The 22034-nt window shown below is 21.3% G+C and overlaps 2 protein-coding genes across 2 annotated transcripts; one reads left to right on the top strand and one right to left on the bottom strand.

The window, feature by feature from the left end:
* Window positions 1–3991: 3991 nt before the first annotated feature.
* On the bottom strand, window positions 3992–11680 carry LOC127284954 (tryptophan--tRNA ligase, cytoplasmic). Its single transcript, XM_051310684.1, has 3 exons — window positions 11373–11680; window positions 8719–9656; window positions 3992–4929 (listed from the first exon to the last, which is right to left on the bottom strand). The coding sequence occupies exons 1-3, from the start codon at window positions 11500–11502 to the stop codon at window positions 4765–4767; spliced, it is 1233 nt and encodes a 410-aa protein (XP_051166641.1). The 5' UTR covers window positions 11503–11680; the 3' UTR covers window positions 3992–4764.
* A 595-nt stretch (window positions 11681–12275) lies between these two features.
* On the top strand, window positions 12276–20849 carry LOC127284940 (reticulocyte-binding protein homolog 2b-like). Its single transcript, XM_051310667.1, has 3 exons — window positions 12276–12337; window positions 14769–16423; window positions 17771–20849. The coding sequence occupies exons 2-3, from the start codon at window positions 14792–14794 to the stop codon at window positions 20462–20464; spliced, it is 4326 nt and encodes a 1441-aa protein (XP_051166624.1). The 5' UTR covers window positions 12276–12337; window positions 14769–14791; the 3' UTR covers window positions 20465–20849.
* The last annotated feature ends 1185 nt before the right edge of the window (window positions 20850–22034 follow it).

Below are 22034 nucleotides of genomic sequence, written 5' to 3'. Positions count from 1 at the left end.
TTCTTAGCACATGTCTCAATCATCCTTTTATATTAGTTGATTGGCATAAAAAACAATTTAACCCATTGTCAATAACATCTGTTTAAACAGAATAAGTTACATAAAAAATTGTTAATGAAAATCAAAATTCCCCATTTTAATTATAAGTTTTTTTTTATAGGACAATTCTCATTTGTGTATTCAAAGTTTAAGTTTAATTAATAAATCATTTTTAATCTATAGATTGAATATTTATATCATACATATTATTTCGTAGAAACACTATTTTAATGAGTTTTGAATGAATATTAATTCAGTAACTTTGTTCTCTCCTCTATGGTAGAGACGACAATTTTTTGTACAATATTTACTAGCTGTTCATTACAACTATATATAGAAGACGAAAAATAACTGTACTCTGTATGAAATTTGTTCGATTTTTCTTATTCTTAAATTTTTTATTAGATGCGTGTAAAGTAAAAAATAACAAAAAATAATAATTTTGATCAACAAAATTTATATGTAACAGAATTTTCACAGATATTTATTTCAAAGAATTTATGATTAATGAAATTTTTATTTAATTGAATTTTTGTATTGATTTAATTTTACTTATCTGAATTTTTATTTAATCGAATTTTGACTTATCTTAATTCTTATTCAGCACAACTTTTATTTAGCCAAATTTTTATTTCAACTAATTTTCAATTAATAGATAGAAATAATCTTAAATAAAAACTCTATACGAAATGAAAATTCGATTGAATCAGACTTCGGATCAACTTTAAGGCACAAAAAAATAGTTTTCGTCGTATTACATTACAAAAAAAGTTGAAAAAGTCGATTTTATAATTCTTAATACATTTAATATTTTTATTAAGTATTTTTAGATTTAAAAAAAAATTCAGGTTTCTTTTTTCTTAAAAATTTTATGGAAACTTTTTTAATTCAAATTTTCAATACAATTTCCGAGTTAAAATCGCCTTAAACTTTCAGTCTTTTTTTTAAAAAAATTATATAACGTCAATTCTTCATAAATTGAGTCAAATAATTTAAAAAAGTTTTAAAATAATTAAATTTTCAAAAATTATACAAAAATAAATTTTATGTATTACTTTATCATATAAAAACTCAATAACAAACCAAATATTTGTGATAAATAAAATAGAATTCTTTATTAATAATAATTCATGAAAATATTCTTAAAAAAATGTTATTTAGAATTTTTCAGAATTTAACTGAGAAAAATTTTCATGATCTTTAGATTAAAAAGAAAATTCATGATTCTTTTTTCTGAACTATTCTTAAGTTTTATTTATTTGTTTATTTATTTAAAGTAAATTTATAGAAATTTTTTTCAGATTTTCAATGAAATTTTTGAGTTGAAATTGTCACAAACTAAAAATTAGTTTTATAAAAATTTATACTTAAGATCAATTATTACTGGTAAATTGTTGAGTCAAATAATGAAAATAATTTTTAAGTTAGAAGAATTTTCAAGAAATTCAATAAATAAATCGATTAGTTATTTTTTACTCTATAAAAACCGAAATAAATCTCATTTTATCTGAAAAAAAGTCGCATTCATTGAAAAAAGTTGAAAAAGTCGTACAATTTGAGGCCAGTTGAATTAGTATCAATTTATTAATTCCACTCTATAAACTTTCGCTGAATAAAAATTAGTTCAATTATAAGATTCGTTCCACTGGAAATTTGTACTACATAATGAAATTACTGAAATAATGAACCGTATTATGTAAGAGAACATTTTTGACCAATAGAGATTAAAATTTAAAAACTTCATGTTGATTTCAACTTTAAGCACTAAATTTAAAACAAAAAAGTTGTAATGTCAACTTAGAAACTTGAGATTTTCTCGATTCAAATAAAGGAAATTAAATTTTCAGAACTATATTTCATAAAATTCTCTGCCATTTCCAGGTTATTAAGGTTTTCCATGACTAAAAAAAATTTCCATGCCAATTTCAGGTTTTCCAAATCTATGTCAACCCTGTTTCTCCTTGTCAAAGAATTTCAGAGACCTTTCGACACCCTTAAATTAAATTTTGATTTAGTATTTTAAAAATTTTTAAAATTAGTTTTTTAAAAAATTTTTTTCAAGCTCACCGTGAGGGGTTTTTAACAAGGAACAATTATATAATAATAAAATGCTTGGTCTGTTCTTCTGTCCTAACTTGAAGTTGGCCTTTTCTGATTTCACGTATTTTTTTGAATAGTAATCTTATGACGTGTCAAATTTTGACAATTCTTTTTCTCATTTTTGCCAAAGTTGTATAATTGTGTTTCCAAATTTCGGAATAAGTTTCTTTAAAATTCCAAATTCCAAAATTCAATTCACGAAGCTGAAGTACACAACCTTTACCAACGAAATTTTTTTTAAAGTTGTATATTGATTCAAAAATTGTATACAAATACAAAAAATTTATGATGAGCAAAAAAGATGCGCCAGGAAATTTCGTACAAGATAGTAATTTGAAAAAAATTTATTTTTAAAAATTTATTTTTAAGGTACCAGGGGCCAACGAATACCTATTAAATATTAATTATAAAAACACAGGCCTCGAATCAACTTAAAGACACAAAAAGTCGTTTCAGTCGATTTATATTCCAAAAAAAGTGGATTTGTTTTTTATTTTAACAAAAATATTTTACAGATTTTTAAATAAAAAATTTTTTTTTTAATAATAATCCTTTTCGAAGGATTAAAGTTGAAATTTCTAGAAATAATTAAATTTCAAAAGATATTGTTAATTTTCAAACAATTATTAAATTTTACAGAACTAAAAATAATTTATCAAACAATTTTTGGAAAACATTTTTTAAATTTAATTGAATTTTCAAAGATTTAAAATTGAGATTTTTGAAATTAATTGAAACTTTAAGTTTAAAAAAATTTTAGATGATTTCACTAAAAATTTATTAGAAAATGCGGACAAAATACAAGAATTTGAAAATCATTTTTAATTGAAAAATGGTTTCAGATAGTTGAAATTTCAAAGAATATTATTAACATAGTTAAAAATAACTGAATTTCCTTAGAGTTATAATTGAAATTATTAAATTTCAAAAAAAAAAAATTTTCGATGGAAAATTTTAGAAATAATTAAATTTTAGATGCTTTTAAATTCAAATTATTGAAAATTCAATTAATTTTGAATTCAAATTTTTGAGAATAATTAAATATTATTTGATTTTAAATTTGGAAAATAATTGAATTTCAGTTCATTTTCAATTGAAAGTAATTGATTTATTTTAAATTGAAAATTTTTTAAATAATTAAATTTCAATTAAAATTTTGGAAAATAATTTTATTTTAGTTAAATTTTAGTTGATTTTGAATTTAAATTTAGAAAACAATTGAATTTTAGTTGATTTTGAATTGAAATTTTTGAAAATAATTGAATTTTAGTTTATTTTGAATCGAAATTTTTAAAAAATAATTCAATTTTATTGTGATATATTTTTTTAAATTATAAACAATTGTTAAATTTCATAAAAAATTGAATTGAAAAATAATTTTGATATAATTGAATTTGTGATGTATTTCATTAAAATTATTAAAAATAATTAATTTAGTGAAGAATCATTTTAGTTCAAAATTTGTTAAATAATTGAATTGAAGAAGATCTGAAGAAGATCTACATTTTATACTAAAAAATGTATTTTATTTACATTTTTTTTCAAATGTAAAAAAAATGTCGCATTTTATTAAAATAAGTTGATAAAAGTCGTATTTTTGAAAAAAGTCGGAAAAATTCGTATAATCCGAGGCCTGGAAACATATAATTTTTATTATTATCATTTAATATGTAATAATCTTCTAATAAATTAAATTATTATTGATAATATTAATCTTTAATTTCTTTATAACAAACAATTAAATACTCAATTTGACGCGCTTGCGCGCGTTTAATTTTGCTAGTTCTTAAATAAAATTCAGTGGAAAAACCAATATTTAAAATAGTATTAAAAAAAATAAATGACCTTCAAATAAAAAATATAATTACTTTTATTTTTTTTAAATTACAGTAACTAAGAAAACAATTGATAATAAACATTCTAGTTTTATTAGTAAAATCCAATGTTTACAAAAAATAAAACTAAATTTTCATACATTATAGAAACTTTGAGGTGATTATACAAATAAAAATTAAAAGTTAATCAATAATTGACATCTTAACTGCTCATGATTAGTTTTAATTAAAAACCTAATATTCGACTAACTTTTAATCAAAATTTATAACTCTCGCTTGATGAGTTCTAAGCAATACTTATTAAAAGAATAAGTTAAAGAATAAAGATTAAATTTCTTATTCCTAATAAGTCTTCAACAGTCTCTCCACTTTATAAAATAATTTGTTTTAACAAATTTAATATTTTTTTTTAGGTATCTGAAAATTAGTTAATGAGTTTTACACAACTGATCACAAAAACTATTTAAACAATTAGGTTTTAAGATTGTAAAACAAATTTTTTGTACAAGTTAAGACTTTGACAAGAATAAGTAAAACAACTCATAATAAAAAGAACATTTTTTTTTAAGTTTATGTAAACTTAGTACAAAATAGCAGATTGAAATATTTTTTTAAAAGTATTTCTTTACAAAGAAAAATATTTTTTAAATTAAAAAATAAACTTTTTTTATGTTTAATCTAATAGTCATTAACAATTGTTAAATCCTTTTAAAAACTTCAAAATTTTTGTTTAAATATAAATTTACATGCAAAAAAAAATTGTAATTTATTAATTATAAATCTAAAAATGTTATTTCTTCGTAACAAAGCCAAGATCTCTGGGTGTCATATACTCTTTTACAATTTCGTCTGTTACTTTTGTTCTATTTTCCTGATGAGCGCCTACAAGTTTTTGCAAAACTTCAATTAATTCCTTTTTCAATTCACCAGTCAAGATTTCTCCAGACGTATATCCCTGAAAAAGAAAAAATAATTAATTTAAATCGATTATTCTTTAGATATAGATTGAAATTTTGTTAATTTGGAGTATCAATCAATTAAATTTTCATTTTATTCAAATTTTAATTAATGAATTTGTTTTGACAAATAAAAAATAGAATTGACTGAAAGTTGGATGACATGAAATTTAAATTTAGATTGAATTAAAATTTGAATCGATTAAAATTTAATTAAATTATAATTTTAATGAAATAAATATTAAATCAACTAATATATACTTATTTGGACTTTATATTACAACAATTTAATTGTTATAAATAAGGGGAAATTATATTGTAAAACTTAAAAAGTGTACAATGAAGAAATAAAATCTAATCTTATCTAATCTATTAAACCAACTAAAACTGGAATTTAATAAAATGTAATTAAATTGTAATTTGTATCAATTAAATATTGAACTGATTAAAATTTGGATAAATTAAATTTTGAAAGGATTAATTAATAAACAGATTAGAATTATTAGAATAAATTTAAATTTAGATCGATTACAATTTTAATCAATAAATTCTTCAACTAATTTAAATTTAGATTTATTGAAATTTGATCCAGGTAAATAATTTGTAAATCGTTAAAAATTTTGATAAATTCAAGCTTAGGTCAATTAAATCATCAATTTTTTAATTCAATTTAAATTTTTTTCATTATTAATGCAGGCTATGGATCGACTTTAAGGTACAAAAAAAACCGATTTTTTAATTTTAATCAAATTTATGTAGTTAAGATAACATTTTTTAAAAGTAATTGAATTTTTAAAAATTTAGAATTCAGATTTTTGAAAATAATTGAACTTCAAGTGATTTTTAATTAAAATTTTTGGTGATTTCTGTTGATGAAGTATTTATTAGAAATTATAGAAAAAAATTGAATTTCAAAAGTTTTTAACTGTGAAATGTTTCCAAATAATTGAATTTTTGAAGAATATTATAAAAAATTATTTCAAATCATTAAATTTTGGAAAAAGTTTTAATTGAAATTTTTAGAAATAATTAAATTTTAAAAGATTTTAAATTGAAATTTTTGGTAATTTTATTTGATTTTTTTAAAATTATAAACAACTAGCAAAATTAAACGCGCGCAAGCGCGCCAAATTGATTATTTAATTGTTTGTACATATTAAATGATAATAATGAAAATTATATGTTTACAGGCCTCGGATTATACGACTTTTTCCGACTTTTTTCAGAAATACGACTTTTATCGACTTATTTTAATAAAATGCGACATTTTTTTTTACATTTGAAAAAAAATGTAAATAAAATACATTTTTTTAGTATAAAATGTAGATCTTCTTCAGATCTTCTTCAATTCAATTATTTAACAAATTTTGAACTAAAATGATTCTTCACTAAATTAATTATTTTTAATAATTTTAATGAAATACATCACAAATTCAATTATATCAAAATTATTTTTCAATTCAAATTTTTATGAAATTTAACAATTGTTTATAATTTAAAAAAAAATATCACAACAAAATTGAATTATTTTTTAAAAATTTCGATTCAAAATAAACTAAAATTCAACTATTACAAGAAATTTTAATTCAAAATCAATTAAAAATCCAATAATTATCCAAAATTTTCCATCGAAAATTATTTTTAGTTCTGTAAAATTTAATAATTGTTTGAAAATTAACAATATCTTTTGAAATTTAATTATTTCTAACAATTTCAACTTTAACCCTTCGAAAAGGATTCAATTTTTTTTCAATTTAAAATGAAATAAAATTCAATTATTTTCTAAAATTTCTATTCAAAATTAATTATCCAAATTTTCAATCAAAAATGAACTTAAATTAAATTATTATCCAAACTTTCAATTAAAATTCAATTATTTCCCAAAATTTTCAATTCAAAATGAAGTGAAATTCAATTATTTTTCTAATTTAAAATCAAATAAAATTTAATTATTCACAAAAATTTGAATTCAAAATTAATTGCATTTTCAATAATTTTAATTTAAAAGCATCTAAAATTTAATTATTTCTAAAATTTTCCATCGAAATTTTTTTTTTGAAATTCAATAATTTCAATTATAACTCTAAGGAAATTCAATTATTTTTAACTATTTTAATAATATTCTTTGAAATTTCAACTATCTGAAACCATTTTTCAATTAAAAATGATTTTCAAATTCTTGTATTTTGTCCGCATTTTCTAATAAATTTTTAGTGAAATCATCTAAAATTTTTTTAAACTTAAAGTTTCAATTAATTTCAAAAATCTCAATTTTAAATCTTTGAAAATTCAATTAAATTTAAAAAATGTTTTCCAAAAATTGTTTGATAAATTATTTTTAGTTCTGTAAAATTTAATAATTGTTTGAAAATTAACAATATCTTTTGAAATTTAATTATTTCTAAAAATTTCAACTTTAACCCTTTGAAAAGGATTATTATTAAAAAAAAAATTTTTATTAAAAATCTGTAAAATATTTTTGTTAAAATAAAAAACAAATCCACTTTTTTTGGAATATAAATCGACTGAAACGACTTTTTGTGTCTTTAAGTTGATTCGAGGCCTGTGTTTTTATAATTAATATTTAATAGGTATTCGTTGGCCCCTGGTACCTTAAAAATAAATTTTTTTCTAATTACTATCTTGTACGAAATTTCCTGGCGCATCTTTTTTGCTCATCATAAATTTTTTGTATTTGTATACAATTTTTGAATCAATATACAACTTTAAAAAAAATTTCGTTGGTAAAGGTTGTGTACTTCAGCTTCGTGAATTGAATTTTGGAATTTGGAATTTTAAAGAAACTTATTCCGAAATTTGGAAACACAATTATACAACTTTGGCAAAAATGAGAAAAAGAATTGTCAAAATTTGACACGTCATAAGATTACTATTCAAAAAAACACGTGAAATCAGAAAACGCCAACTTCAAGTTAGGACAGAAGGACAGACCAAGAATTTTATTATTGTATAATATATAATTGTTGAATTTCATAAAATTTGTAAATGAAAAATAATTGAAGATAATTGAATTTGTGAAGAATTCCATTAAAATTATTAAAAATAATTAATTTAGAGAAGAAGTTTAGTTAAAAATTTGTCAAATAATTGAAATAAAGAATATCTGCATTGTATACTAAAAAAGACGGTATTTTGTTTTAAAATTTTGTAAAAAAAATGTAAAATAAAGCCGAAAAAAGTCGTATTTTCAAAAACAAAAAAAAAAAAAAAAACAAAAAAATTAGAATAAGTCGTATAATTCATGGCCTGTTAGTAAAATAAATGATTGAAGTTATATTTTTCAAAATCATCATGTTTGATATACATACGTCAATTCAAGAAAAATTAAAATATTTTTAAATTTAAGATTTCTTTTACGATAAAACTAATTCTTTTAACCATTAAAGGACTTGATTTAAAAGAAAATTAGTTTAAAATTTAATAAATCATTTTTCTCAGTGTACACACAATTCAGGACAAAATTTGTTTTTGAAAAATAATTATTGAATATTTCTGCGTTAAAATTTTTTCAATTTAAATTTGACTTAATTTGAAAAATTTATTATTAAAGATTTTTTGAAAATTGTTGTCAATTTCTTTTTGTTCTGGTCGTTGTAAAAATTGTTTATTTTTAAATATAAGTAAAATTTTTGCAGCACAAATTGGTAGAAAAATTATTATTTTTTGAAAAAATAAAATGGGGTTGCTGAATTTTTACATGTCTTTGTAGCTACATTGTGTAAATAAATTTTTTTTCAATTATAAAAATAAATAAAAAAATTACTTACAACTTTGAGTTTTTCTAATTTCTCATCGTCATCGAGGAAAAATGTTAGCCACTGGTATGAGATATCAACATCGCAGTTTCCTCCAAGTTTTCTATGTTCCTCGAGAGTTGCTTGTCCACCGGAAAAAGCGTGCTTATTCACTTTGTCCTTAATCTTCTTTGGTGTATCAATTAGAAAAATGGCAGAGTTATCTTCGCTGGCAGACATTTTTGTTTTTGAACCTTGCAGTGCAGGGAAGAATGTGGAATGTAATAATGCAGGTTTTGGATAGCCAATTCTTGGAGCTACATCCCTCGTCATTCTAAAGTAAGGATCCTGATCAATTGCACAAGGAATCAAACAGTGTGCTTTTGAATTTTTAAAAATAAATGGAAATGTACTGCAAAAAGCAGGCGCTGCTTGCGTTGGAGGAAAGGAAATTTTTGCAATTGGATCACTATCACCAAATCCAAAAATTCCTTTAACTTGATTAAATGTGACGCATTTTTGAATTCTTATCATATTCTGATAGAAGGCAGGATTATTGCCAATATGTTCAAGATTTGAAAATATAAAAGTTTTTTTAATATTAAAACCACAAGCAATAATGTCTTTTGCATTTAAATAAGCAAGTTCAATTGCAGTTTCAAGTTTGATATTTTTCCAAATTGATTTCTCGTCATCAGTTAATTGAATCACTAGAGGAACATCGAAAACATCCTGCAACCATTTACAAAACATAAAAGGAATCAAATGACCAAGATGCATTGACTCAGAACTTGGACCACGTCCTGTATAAAGATAAAATGGTTTTCCCTCTTCGTATAATTTTAAAATTGTATTCATATCTCTGTGTGAGAAAAATATTCCTCTACGAAGAAAATGATGTGGCTTTTGTCCAGTAACTTTTTCGAATCTTTGAAGAAGTTCATCATCGATTTTTGAGCTTCCAAAGCGTTCTATTAAAGAAAAATTTCATTTTTAGTTAAAACTTTATCAACTTGCTTTGAGAAAAAAGTAAAAAAAAATTTTTGAAACTAATAGTTACTTGAATTTATTTATAAAAAAATTTCAGAAAATTAAATAAATTCACTGACTTTTCCCTTACCGTTAGACACCCTGATGGTATCTTAAAATAACGAAGTACGCAACATTAATAATAAATGATTTTTAAATAAAAAAATTTTTTAAATGTAAAATTCTCTAATTGTTTGCCTAAAAAATATTTCATGTAATTTTCATTAATTAACAAAATAAGAAAAAAATATTTTTTAGACAAAAAATTACAAAATTTTTCATTTTAAAAATCGTTTATCATAAACGTTGTGTACTTCAGCTTTGTTTAAATAACGTTTTTTTGTACTTTAATAATGTAAAGTTGATATTTAAAAATTTTTTATTAAATTTTTAATAAATTAAATTAAAGAAAATAACTAATTAATCATTTAGTTCAAAAAATATTTTACCAACTAAATTTTTTTTTGTATATTTCATTTTAATTTTATAAAATTTCTTACTGAAACTGCCAACAAAAAAATGGGTTGGAATATTTTAATTATAATTATATTTAATTTTTTAAAAAAGCTTTTAAATTTAAATTAAACTTTTAATAATGTTTGAAAATTATTTTATGAAAATTTGTTTGAATTGCTTTTTTTGCATTATTCATTGAGTAATAATAATAAAAAAGTATCAGAATTTCTGTCGTCTAAACTAAAACTACAAAATATTATTTTTTATTAAATTTGAAAGAAGAGAATAAAATTTTGGTTCAGTAAAAATAAATTTATTATCGAAATACAAAATAAGAATATAATTTTGGTTATATTATATGTATTAGAAATTTTGTTTTACAAATAAAAGTAATTAAATAAAATAAAATTGCTCTTAATTTTTTTTTTTAAATTTCTGACAACAATTCAATTTTAGAGTTTTTATTTAAACATTTTTTGAATAATTAAATTTAAAAAAAAAAATTATTAAAAATAATTGAATTTTGGAAGAGTTACAGTAGAAATTTTTAGAAATAATTAAATTTCAAAAGATTTTTTTGAATTTTTAGAAAATAATTAAATTTGACAGAATTGACAATAATTTAACAAATAATTTTAGATAACATTTTTTGAAATTAATTTAATTTTCAATAAATCATTCAAATTTTTGAAATTTTTGGTAATTTCTGTTGCTGAAGAATTTATTAGAAATTAAAGAATTGAAAAACGCTTTCAGATAATTGAATTTACGAAAAATATTATAAAAATCATTAATAAAAATAATTGAATTTTTGAAGAATTATAATTGAAATTATTTAATTTTAGAAAGTTTTAGATGGTAAATTTTTACATGTTTTTAAATTCCAATTTTTTCTTACCACTTTCAAAGCAAATGAACAGTAACATTTTTTAACGTTTATTTATTTTTTTTTTTTAATATGAGACGCATTGTTTTTGAGGTTATTTATCTATTTAAACGAACATATTTAAGCACTTTATAATAATTTATTTTTTTATTTTGCCGGTGTTTTAAAATTGTAAAGATAAAGTGTTGTTTTTTTGTGAAAGAAATTCTAAACTAGACAATAAATCACACTATGAAAGACTCTTAAATTAAAACTGAAAAAAATTTAGAATAAATAAATAATAGAAATAAATCTACATAAATAATTTTCTTTTTACCAATAAGTTTATCGTAGTCAATTCCTTTTGCTCCTGTACTTTCAACATTCCAAGGTGTAACAACGTCTTCACTTTGAACATCTCCATTGGCGTTAATCGATAATTTTTCAATTCCCATTTCGGCACTCATTTTTCAATGTTTCTTAGTTATTTATAATATGCACACAATTTTAACTATTAATTTCAATAAATTAAAAATAAAAGCAAAATTTAAATGTTTTGATCTTTCAAGCTGTTTAATGCAGGAATGATACAGGATCTAAAGCATGCTCTCACCTCTCTATACAAAAACATGATTCAAGAGACAAGGTTGTCCAAATCTGCGCTACCAGTGGCATTGTGCGCCGGCGCAGAGCAATTTTCAAATAGAGTTAAAGCTGCTTCTACAACAACATTCTTTGTGTTCATTAGGCTTGAGCACAGTGGTGTCGTAAACGTAATTGTAAATTTTTGAATAACGTAAAACTTCTCACGTCTAGTCTCATGGAGCGGTAACATCTCGCCTGCAGGAGCAGTTGCCAATGACAACCGTGTAAGAGTAAGAGAGATGGAAAATCTTCTATCTCTCTTACTTTTACACGGTTGCCATGGGCAACTGCTCCTGCAGCCGAGGTGTGACCGCTCCATTACAATAAAAATATTTAATTATCAAAGGCCTCAAAAGAATTATGAATTATTTATTGTATTTCATTAATTAGTGAAACTAAATTCTTGGACTACTGAAAACTGTTGCGCGCGCATCGTTTCGACAACAAATCGGAATTAGCTTGTTATTATTACAAACATTACTTTTAAACTGTCACATTTCGGACATTCCACCCTACAAGAGTCGAAATACATAAAAAAAAATGTGAATGCACCCTAAAGTTAAGCGTCATTTAAAATAGCTATACAACCCTGATGGTTTATATGGTGATCACTGATTCTTTTGAGACGCCAAGAATTTTATTCTTCTATTGAAAAAGGTAATTTATTATATACAATAAATATATATAAATAGCATATAATAGTAAATTTACATAAATTACAAGTTTCTAAAAAATATTGATTATTTTTTTTAATGCATTCAAATATCCAAAATCTTTTTTTACAATAAATATATAATGTTGCGTAGTCAAGAGACGCAAAATGAAAATTCTCATACAGAAAAATATTGAAAAATAACTTTTTTAGAAAATAAAAAAGATCTTTAAACTTAAACACAATATTTCACTTTTTGTTGCAATTGGAAATTTTATTTATAAGATATTTGACGTAAAGTAATCAAGGTTAAAAAAAAAATTAACATGCTCACGCTTAGGTAAATTTTTTCCATTAAATACTAAAAAAAATTTTTTGACGATAGTTTTTTCTTACGCTTTTTCAATTAGTAAAATGCATTTTTGAGAAAAAAAAAATTTTAACCAAACAAAATGAAAAATATATAAACCAAAATTCACGAAATGGTTCTATGTAAAAAATACACATTTTTTTCCCATCTATATTTATAGTAAAACATCAATTTTTTTTAAAAAAAAAAGAAAAAATCAAATTTATTTATTATTTTTCTTTTTTTTTTTTTTTTTTTGATCGAAGAAAAAATTTTTTCAATGCATTTTCAAATTGTCTAACGAACCACGAATCCGGGAAATCCCCGAGAATTTAGTTCAACCGGGAAATAACAGGAAAAACCCTAGTAAATTTTTTTTTAAGTTCGGGAATTTATTCTTCGTGAAATATATTTTTTATGTTAACAAAATGTTATTTTATATTTCCACTCTTCTATATTTTAAATTTGTATTAGTAGAATTTTGATTAATTTAATTACAGTATTCGGTTGAACTAATTAATTAGCAATTAATTGTGTTCTGACTAATTTAATTAATAAAATAATTATTCTAAATGTATCTTTTTTTTTTAGTATATAAAAATATTTTCTTCTTATACTTACAAAAATTAATTACATAATATTTAAAACACTTTCATAAAAAATATATTTCAAAGTGTAATTATAGAAAATTATTAAAATAAAAGTAGAAAAAATGTACTCAACCTAAAATTCAATGTTTTTTAATTTTTTTAATGCAATTTTAATGAAAATTAGGAAATAAACGAAAATTTTAACAAGTTTAAAACTGAAAATAAATAACAGTAGTTTTTTAAAGAGACATTATTTCTTGATAAGTAAATATCCGGTTTTTTTTTGAAATTTTATCACTCAAAAGTGATTAATTAAATTCGTAAATTAAAAATTTTGACTAATTCACAGTAAATAGTTTAAAATAGTCTGAAATTACTATCAATTATGTAGAGGCAGTTGAATAAAATTTTGTTTTTTATTTCAAATTTAAATTTATAAATTAATTTTTTTTTTGAAGTCAAAATTTTCAAAACTAACTTAAGAACTGTTTTACACTGAAAAAAGAAATTTATTTGATTCAAATACTCGATTACTTGACTATTATCAAATAAATATTTACTTGAATCAAAAAATTTTTATTTGAATTAAATAAACTGTATTTAAAACAAATACCATTTAATTAATTTGATAGAAATAAAATATTTATTTAATAATAGTCAAGTAAGCGATTATTTGAATCAAATAAATTTTTGTTCTTCATTATATTAAATCAGGGTATCTAACGGTCAGGGAAAGTCAGGGACTTTAAATGGTCAGGGAAAAGTCAGTAAATTTCTTTAATTTTTTGGAATTTTTTATGACTAAATTAAAGTAACTATTTCAAAAAAAATTTTTACTTTTTTCCCAAAGCAAATGCAAATTAAAAATTTGGCCTTCACACTCAATTATTAAGCATGTGATATATACGAAGCTGAAGTACGCAACGTTTATGATAAACGATTTTTAAAGAAATAATTTTTTCAAATGAAAAATTCTATAATTTTTTGCCAAAAAAATATTTTTTTTATAATTTGTTGATTATTGAAAACTACAGGAAATATTTTTAAAGCAAAAAATCATAGAATTTTTCATTTTAAAAAATTATTTCTTTAAAAATCGTTTATCATAAAAACGTTGCGTACTTCAGCTTTGTTGATATATCTTATATTCATTAAATAAATAATTATTTACTATACTATTTATTGAATCAAATAAATGATTTTTTAAACTTGGATAACAATTAATTAATTTTTTTCAGTGTAAATATTTGGTTTTTTAATATAAATAAAAATTATTTGATACAATTTTCTAATACTTTTTAAAAATTTTAAATTAATATAATTTCAATTTAACGATATTTATGTCTATAAAAATTGACAAAAAAAATAACTAAGTAGAATTTTTCATAAATGAAAATTCTGTTAAATAAGAATTAGTTGGAATTAAAATTTTCTCTAATAAAAACTTTGTTAATTAAGAATATTGTTAAATAGAAAATTAAAAATTCCATATTTCAGATTAAAGGTGAAATTTGAAAAATATGGATCAAATACGATCATCCATAGTAACAGAGATGAGACATTATCCATATAAATGTTTCGTTTGTGAAGAAAGAAAAAATTTAAAAAGATGTTCTGGATGCAAAATGATTTCTTACTGTTGCAAAGAACATCAAACGCAACATCGTTCAGAGCATAAAAATTTTTGTAAAATAATATCCGAAATTTTAAAATCACAAAAAAAATCGCACATCTATGAAAATATTGTTGCATCAAATTGGTTTAAAGAAAAGGAGAAAATTATTCATGAAGTAATGAAAAAATCAAAGCGACCTCCAACTGAAGATGAATTATATCTTCTCAATTATCCACGATTATGTTCCATTTGTCTTGAAGCCAATCAGGATAAATTGAAAACTTGTCCTAAATGTTTAATGACAAGTTTCTGTACAATTCATTCAAACAATTCTATTCATGATAAAAATTGTCGAATCGATAGTGATTTTAAAAATAATTTCTCATCATCAATAATGGATCCAAATTTAAAATCACTCGTCACATCAATTGTTAATGGATTAAAAATTTTAAAATCCGATGATTCTACTCCAACATCAATGGAAGAATTTTTTGAATTCTACACAAAGCATAATAAAATATTTTTCGACAATTTAAACAAGAATTCAGTAGCATTGCTTTCTGAAATATTCAGCATTCCTTTGACACTGTTCAATGCATTGAAAACAGTATACAGTAATATTCCTTCAAATTTGATTATTTTCTTGAAAATACAATACGATGATAATATAATGAGCATGAAGTTTTGGGAAACTTTGTTACACTTATTGCCAAATGTAAAGAATTTGAAAATTATTTACTTTCCAACTGATAATTTAAATCCTAAGAAATTGCAAATTGATCTCTGCAAGGATTGTAATATTAAGAAGAAAAATTTAATAATCGAAAATCAACAATCATACACTGATAATGATGAACCATCTTTAATTGCTGTTTTCGATTTACAACCTTCGAACATAATGGATTTTTTTCATAAAATTGATTATTTTAAGACAACAACGAATAAATTTACTTGTCCTTTGTTAATAACGGTTCCATTTCTTCAGAATCTAACAGAAATTGAATCATTAAATTTATTTACCAGTTATCGAAAAATTTACCATGGATACAATGATTTTTCATCTTTAATAGAACAACCAGTTGATATTAAAGGTCGTTATTCACAATTTATAACTATTCTTCTGCCTGATGATGAGAATTTTTATGAAACTTTTTCATTTATTGACAATGACGCATCGTATTATCATCAAATTTGTCATTTTTGTCATAAAATGGATGGGAAAATAATTTGCAAACATTGTAAATTTGTTTCCTATTGCAATCGCAAACATCAAAATCAACATCAAATTCATCATAAAGATTTGTGTGATGTAATTTGTTGTCTACAACAGAAAATGATTGGAAAACAACTTTTTTCTAATGTAACAACTACAGATCCTGAGGAATGGCTACGCATGAGAATTGAAATATTGAACGATGTACAAATGAAAATTGGAAAAAAATTGACGAAATTTGAGGAGGAAATGTTTCTTTTTCCAAAAAATTGTGGAATTTGTCACGATTGTAACTCGAATTCGCTGAAAAGTTGCGAATGTGGGGTAAGATTTAATTTTTCTTTTATTTTCACTATAATATGAAATTATTTTTAATTTATTTTTTTTTTTTTGTTACAAAAAGAATTTCCATTTTTAAAAATTAAATTTTTATAAAATTATCAAAATTTTTAACATCAACAGGCCACGAATTGTACGACTTTTATCGACTTATTTTAATAAAACACAATTTTTTCGACATTTTTTTTTTACATTTAAAAAAAAAATTAAATAAAATACATATTTTTTAGTAATAGAAATAGATCTTCTTCTGATTTTATTTATTTCAATTATTTAACAAATTTTTAACTAAAATTTTTCTCTAAATTAATTATTTTTAATAATTTTAATGAAATTATTCACAAATTCAATTATCTTAAACTATTTTTGAGTTAAAAATTTTATGAAATTCAATAATTGTTTAAATTTAAAAAAAAAAAAAAAAAAAAAAAAAAAAAAAACAGCAAATAAACTTAGCGTCAATTTTAATTTGAAACCTTCTAAAATTTTCTAAAGTTTTAAAAATTTTCACTATAACTCTTCCAAAATTCAATTATTTTTAATGATTTTTAAAATATTCTTCGAAAATTCAGTTATCTGAAAGTATTTTCAATTTTTGACTGTAATTCCTAATAAATTCTTCAACAGAAATCACCAATAAGTTAAAATAAAAATTACTTGAAGTTCAATTATTTTAAAAAATATTGGATCTAAAATTAATTGTTAAATTTTCAATTCTGTAAAATTTAATTATTGTCTGAAATTAAATAAAGTTTTCAATTTAAGAAAATTGCTTAAATTAGACTTCAAAAAAAATTTTGAAATAGAACTTTAAGAATTTTTTTTTAAAGTTAGTCTTATTTAATTAAAATTTTGAAAATTTGTCTTAATTCGATTCTGAAATTTTTTGAAATACATTTTATTGATAATATTCTTATAGAATTATTCTTATTAAGGAATTAATAAAATGAATTTATTATTCTCGATTTTTTTTGGATTGTAAATCGACTAAAACGACTTTTTTTTTGCATCTTAAAGTCGATACAAAGCTTGTATTAATAATGAACAAATTTAAATTGAACTAAAAAATAAAAATTTATTTATTAAAAAATCTTTTACTTATTTAAGAAAATATTTTTCAAATTTTAATAGTTCTGGTAATATAGTAAAAATCACAAAAAATTTGTGAAATAAATTTTTGAATTTAGTTTGTATAAAAATTACAATTAATTTCCCGATGAAATTTTAATGGGATTTCGTCTTATTAATAATTTAAAAAAAAAACTCTGAATAAACACTATTTTTAATATTTTTTTATTTTTAACTATAGTTTTTTTTTTGTTTTCTCTATAGGTATTTCTTTGCAAGAAACACAAAAACGATCCTCAACACAAGAAAATTTGCCAACAATTGAAAATTGTTTTTAAAATGTCTACGAATCCACTGACATTCAATAAAGGCTGCTTTATTGAAACAATTTTTTCATTATTGAAAGAAATTTCCGATAAACTATTCAATGGAAAATTACCAGTATCGATGAAAATGTTGACACCTCCAACAATGAATGAAATTTCAGTAAAAAGTGATAATTTATCAAAAATATTATTCGCAAACACATTTCTCTCATCGCCATTGACTTTATTCTATGCAATTGAAAAATTAAGCAAAAAAATAAATTCATCAGCAATCGTAATTCATGTAATTGGTGCAAAACAAGTGAATTTTGAGAAAAAATTTCTTTGGGCATTTCATTTTTATCAAGTCAATGAAATAGAAAAATTAAAATTAATATTTATCGATGAAGAATTTTGTAATTTTCCTGAAATTGATGTTATCAATAATTCTGAAATGAAAAGAAATATCAAAATTGAAGGTCACGCTTTAAATTACGACAATTATTTTTCGAGTAATAAATTTATTAAACCTGACTTTATTATTGGATTTGATCTCAATATTCATTATGAAAAAAAATTACTATCAACGTCGGAAAAAGTTTCGAAAGAGACAATTTTAGCAATGGAAAAATTAAAAGTTCCCTTTATTCACACAGCTGGAACTAAAGAACGCGCTGAGAATAATCATAAAATGATTTGCGATAGTTTTGAAAAATCCATGAATTTTGAATTTTTTGAAGAAAATCCATTTGGATCATTGTGCCCAGAACGAGATTTTGAAACTACAGGTGTAATGTATTCAAATAAATATATAATTGCTTACGATTGGAAATTGAAAAATTCAAGTGAAGGGATGGAGAAAATTAATGCCAAAGAATTTTTGAAATTTGAAAATATTCATTTGGAATCTAATGAAAATAATGTAAACCCCGAAGAAGCAATTCAAGAGAATATTGAAAAGAATTTGAAAAATGAATCAAAGGAAAATATTCCCACGAATTTAAATATTGAAATTAAAGAAATATTAACGGAAAAAATTAACAATGATAATGAAAATTTGAAATTTGTAAAAATGCATTTTGACACTGAGGAAAAATATTCAAAAGAAACAATTCCAAAGGTAAAAATTGTGAAAATTGACAAAAATCAAGAAAATGAATCAGAGAAAATTATCTGCGAAAGTGAAAATGAAATTTTATTGACTGATACAATTAATGAAAATCGTTTAGAATCGAAGAATAGTGAAGAAAGTGTTTTAAAAATTAAAGAAGTGATTCCTGAGGAAATCATCGAAAAGAAACAAGAAATCGATACAGAAAAAATAAATGTTCTCCCTGAAAGTTTAAACATTGAGAAAAAAGGAGATGAGAAAATCGAAAAAAATAATTTACAATCTGATGAGGTTTGTTCGAAAATTTTAATTCAAGACAGAAAGAAAATAAAAATTCAACGAGGTAAAGGAATTATAAAACAACGAGAAAAAATTAATGTTATTTCTGAGAATATTAGAAAAATTAAACAAGAATCACTGTCAGAGAAAATTGATAAAAATGAAAGCTTACAAGAGGAAAAGAAAATTATTGAAAATAAAAGCTTACAAGAAGAAAAGAAAATTATTCAAAATGAAAACTTACAAAAGGAAAAGAAAATTATTGAAAATAAAATCTTACAAGAGGAAAAGAAACTTATCAAAAATGAAGACTTACAAAAGGAAAAGAAAATTATCGAAAATAAAATCTTACAACAGGAAAAGAAAATTATCGAAAATAAAAGCTTACAAGAGGAAAAGAAAATTATCAAAAATGAAGACTTACAAAAGGAAAAGAAAATTATCCAAAATGAAAACTTACAAAAGGAAAAGAAAATTATCGAAAATAAAAGCTTACAAGAGGAAAAGAAAATTATGAAAAATGTAGACTTACAAAAGGAAAAGAAAATTATCAAAAATGAAGACTTACAGAAGGAAAAGAAAATTATGAAAAATGAAGACTTACAAAAGGAAATGAAAATTATCGAAAATAAAATCTTACAACAGGAAAAGAAAATTATTGAAAATAAAAGCTTACAAGAAGAAAATAAAATTATCCAAAATGAAAACTTACAAAAGGAAGAGAAAATTATCGAAAATAAAATCTTACAACAGGAAAAGAAAATTATTGAAAATGAAAATTCTAAAGTTGAAAAAATGATTCCAGAGACAAACCAGATTATTGACGAAAATCAGAAAGAAGAAAATGAAAATTTAATGAGCAAAGAAGAAACACTTGTGGAACAAATAATTCAACGCGAAGATTCGAAATTAATTGAACCCGTCGATTTTGAAAAAAATGATTCAAAAATTGTGGAAATTATCATTGAAACAAAGGAAATTATTCAAGAAACCGAAGATAAGAAACCGGTAGAAATAAAAATTACCTCTAATGATTCAATGGACGAAAACTTATCATCAGCCAAACAAATTTTGTCTCTTCAAATCGAGAATGAAAAATTGAGACAGGAATTAAATTTATCGGAAAAATTAAATGAAAAACTAAAAAATCAAATTTTAGTTTATCAAACAATTTATCCAAATTTCATGGATAAAAGTAATTTGATAAAAGAAGCATTGGAGTGTATTACAAAAAATATAACTTCAGCATTCGAGAAAGAATAAAAGGTAAAAAATAGTTTTTAACATTGAAAAATGTTTAATTATTTTAATTTTGTTATTGTGTTACTAATTTAATAAGTTTAAATTCCCTTTTTAAGTTATAAAACACACGAAAAATTTTTTGTTGAAAAAAAAATGTCATTAATCAAAAGGGAAAAAAAGTTTAAAAAATAGTTTTTAACATTGCAAAATGTTTGTAATGTTACAAAAATAGATTTAATAAGTTTAAATTCAGTTTTGTTACAAACACACAAATATTATGTTTTTATTGAAAAAAAATATAACTTTAGCAATCGAGAGAGAGAAAACGTTAAAAATAATTTTCAACACTGCAAAATGTTTTTAAGATTATTATTATTATTATGTTACTAAAATAAATTTAATAAGTTTAAATTCAGCAAATTTACGAATATTGTGTTTTCATTTGAAAAAAATATATATAACTTCAAAAAAATCGAAAGAGAATAAAATTAAAAAATAGCTTTTAACATTGCAAAATGTTTTTAATATTATTATTATGTTACAAAAGTAGATTTAATAAGTTTTAAGTTACAAACACACGAATATTATGTTTTTATTTAAAAGAAATATAACTTCAGCTATTGAGAAAGAAAAAAAGTTTTAAAAAAACAATTTTTTAACGCTGCAAAATGTTTTTAATAATATTATTATGTTACAAAATATATTTAATAAGTTTAAATTTACTTTTAAGTTACAAACGCATGAACATTGTATTTTTATAAATGTTGATCCTTTATATTTATTATAGTATTTTAATCATATGTATCATTTATAAAATATGCTTCTGCATTATGTATCAAAATGTATTTTTTCGATTTTTAACTAAAATATATAAAAATATCCAAAATATTTTGTTTATCTTTCTTGAAATATCGATCTAAAATATTGATTTCCTTTATTTAATTTGGAAAAATCTCAAGTACTCAAATTTTATTTATTTTTTTTTTTTTTTTGTAGAACTTTCTAAATTTTCATGACTAAGTTTAGTCAAAATTTGTGAAGTTTGCCAATATTTTTTTATTAATTAAAAATTTAAATTCAAAAAACAATTTTTTTAACTAAGAAATATTCAAAAATTATTATTTTTCAAAAACAAATTTTGTTGCTAGTCAAGAACAAAAAAAACATAGAATTTTTTTTGTGCTGGCAAAATTATTTTTCGAAAATTATAATTTTTGAATATTTTCTTGATAAAAAATGTATATATTTGAATTTTAAAATTTAATTATTAAAAAATGGTAATTTTTCGTAAATTTTATAATTGTTTCTTTTTGTATTAAAAGCATAACTTACAAAAAAAAAAAAAAAATTCAGAATTAAAAATTATTCATATTAATATTTTATTTTTAAATTACAGCTTTTTTTTATTTAATTAGAGATAAATTATACAATTTATATAATTCAATTATATTTACTCTTTTAAAGTAACTTATTTTTTTTATATTAAAACATTAAATATTCCATTTTTAAATAAATCTATATTATTATTATTATTTGATTATTCCAACTGAAATTAATTCTAAATATGGAAAACAAAATTTGTACAATTTTT

The sequence above is a fragment of the Leptopilina boulardi genome, unplaced genomic scaffold (genome assembly GCF_019393585.1).
Source record: "Leptopilina boulardi isolate dan_hultmark-lab unplaced genomic scaffold, ZJU_Lbou_2.1 LbouV2_327, whole genome shotgun sequence".
In the NCBI taxonomy this organism is placed as follows: domain Eukaryota; kingdom Metazoa; phylum Arthropoda; class Insecta; order Hymenoptera; family Figitidae; genus Leptopilina; species Leptopilina boulardi.
Note: the sequence above shows the minus strand (reverse complement) of the source record. Positions and strands in the feature narration are given on the sequence as shown.

Bases quoted from the DNA above. Each gene is read 5' to 3' on its own strand.
- LOC127284954 (XM_051310684.1), bottom strand. From the start codon at position 11,502: ATGAGTGCCGAAATGGGAATTGAAAAATTATCGATTAACGCCAATGGA. The intron at 9,657-11,372 runs GTAAAAAGAAAA...TTTCTTTAATAG, and splicing joins TGACTACGATAAACTTATTG to AACGCTTTGGAAGCTCAAAA. The intron at 4,930-8,718 runs GTAAGTAATTTT...TTTCTTTTTCAG, and splicing joins AATTAGAAAAACTCAAAGTT to GGATATACGTCTGGAGAAAT.
- LOC127284940 (XM_051310667.1), top strand. From the start codon at position 14,792: ATGGATCAAATACGATCATCCATAGTAACAGAGATGAGACATTATCCA. The intron at 16,424-17,770 runs GTAAGATTTAAT...TTTTCTCTATAG, and splicing joins TGAAAAGTTGCGAATGTGGG to GTATTTCTTTGCAAGAAACA.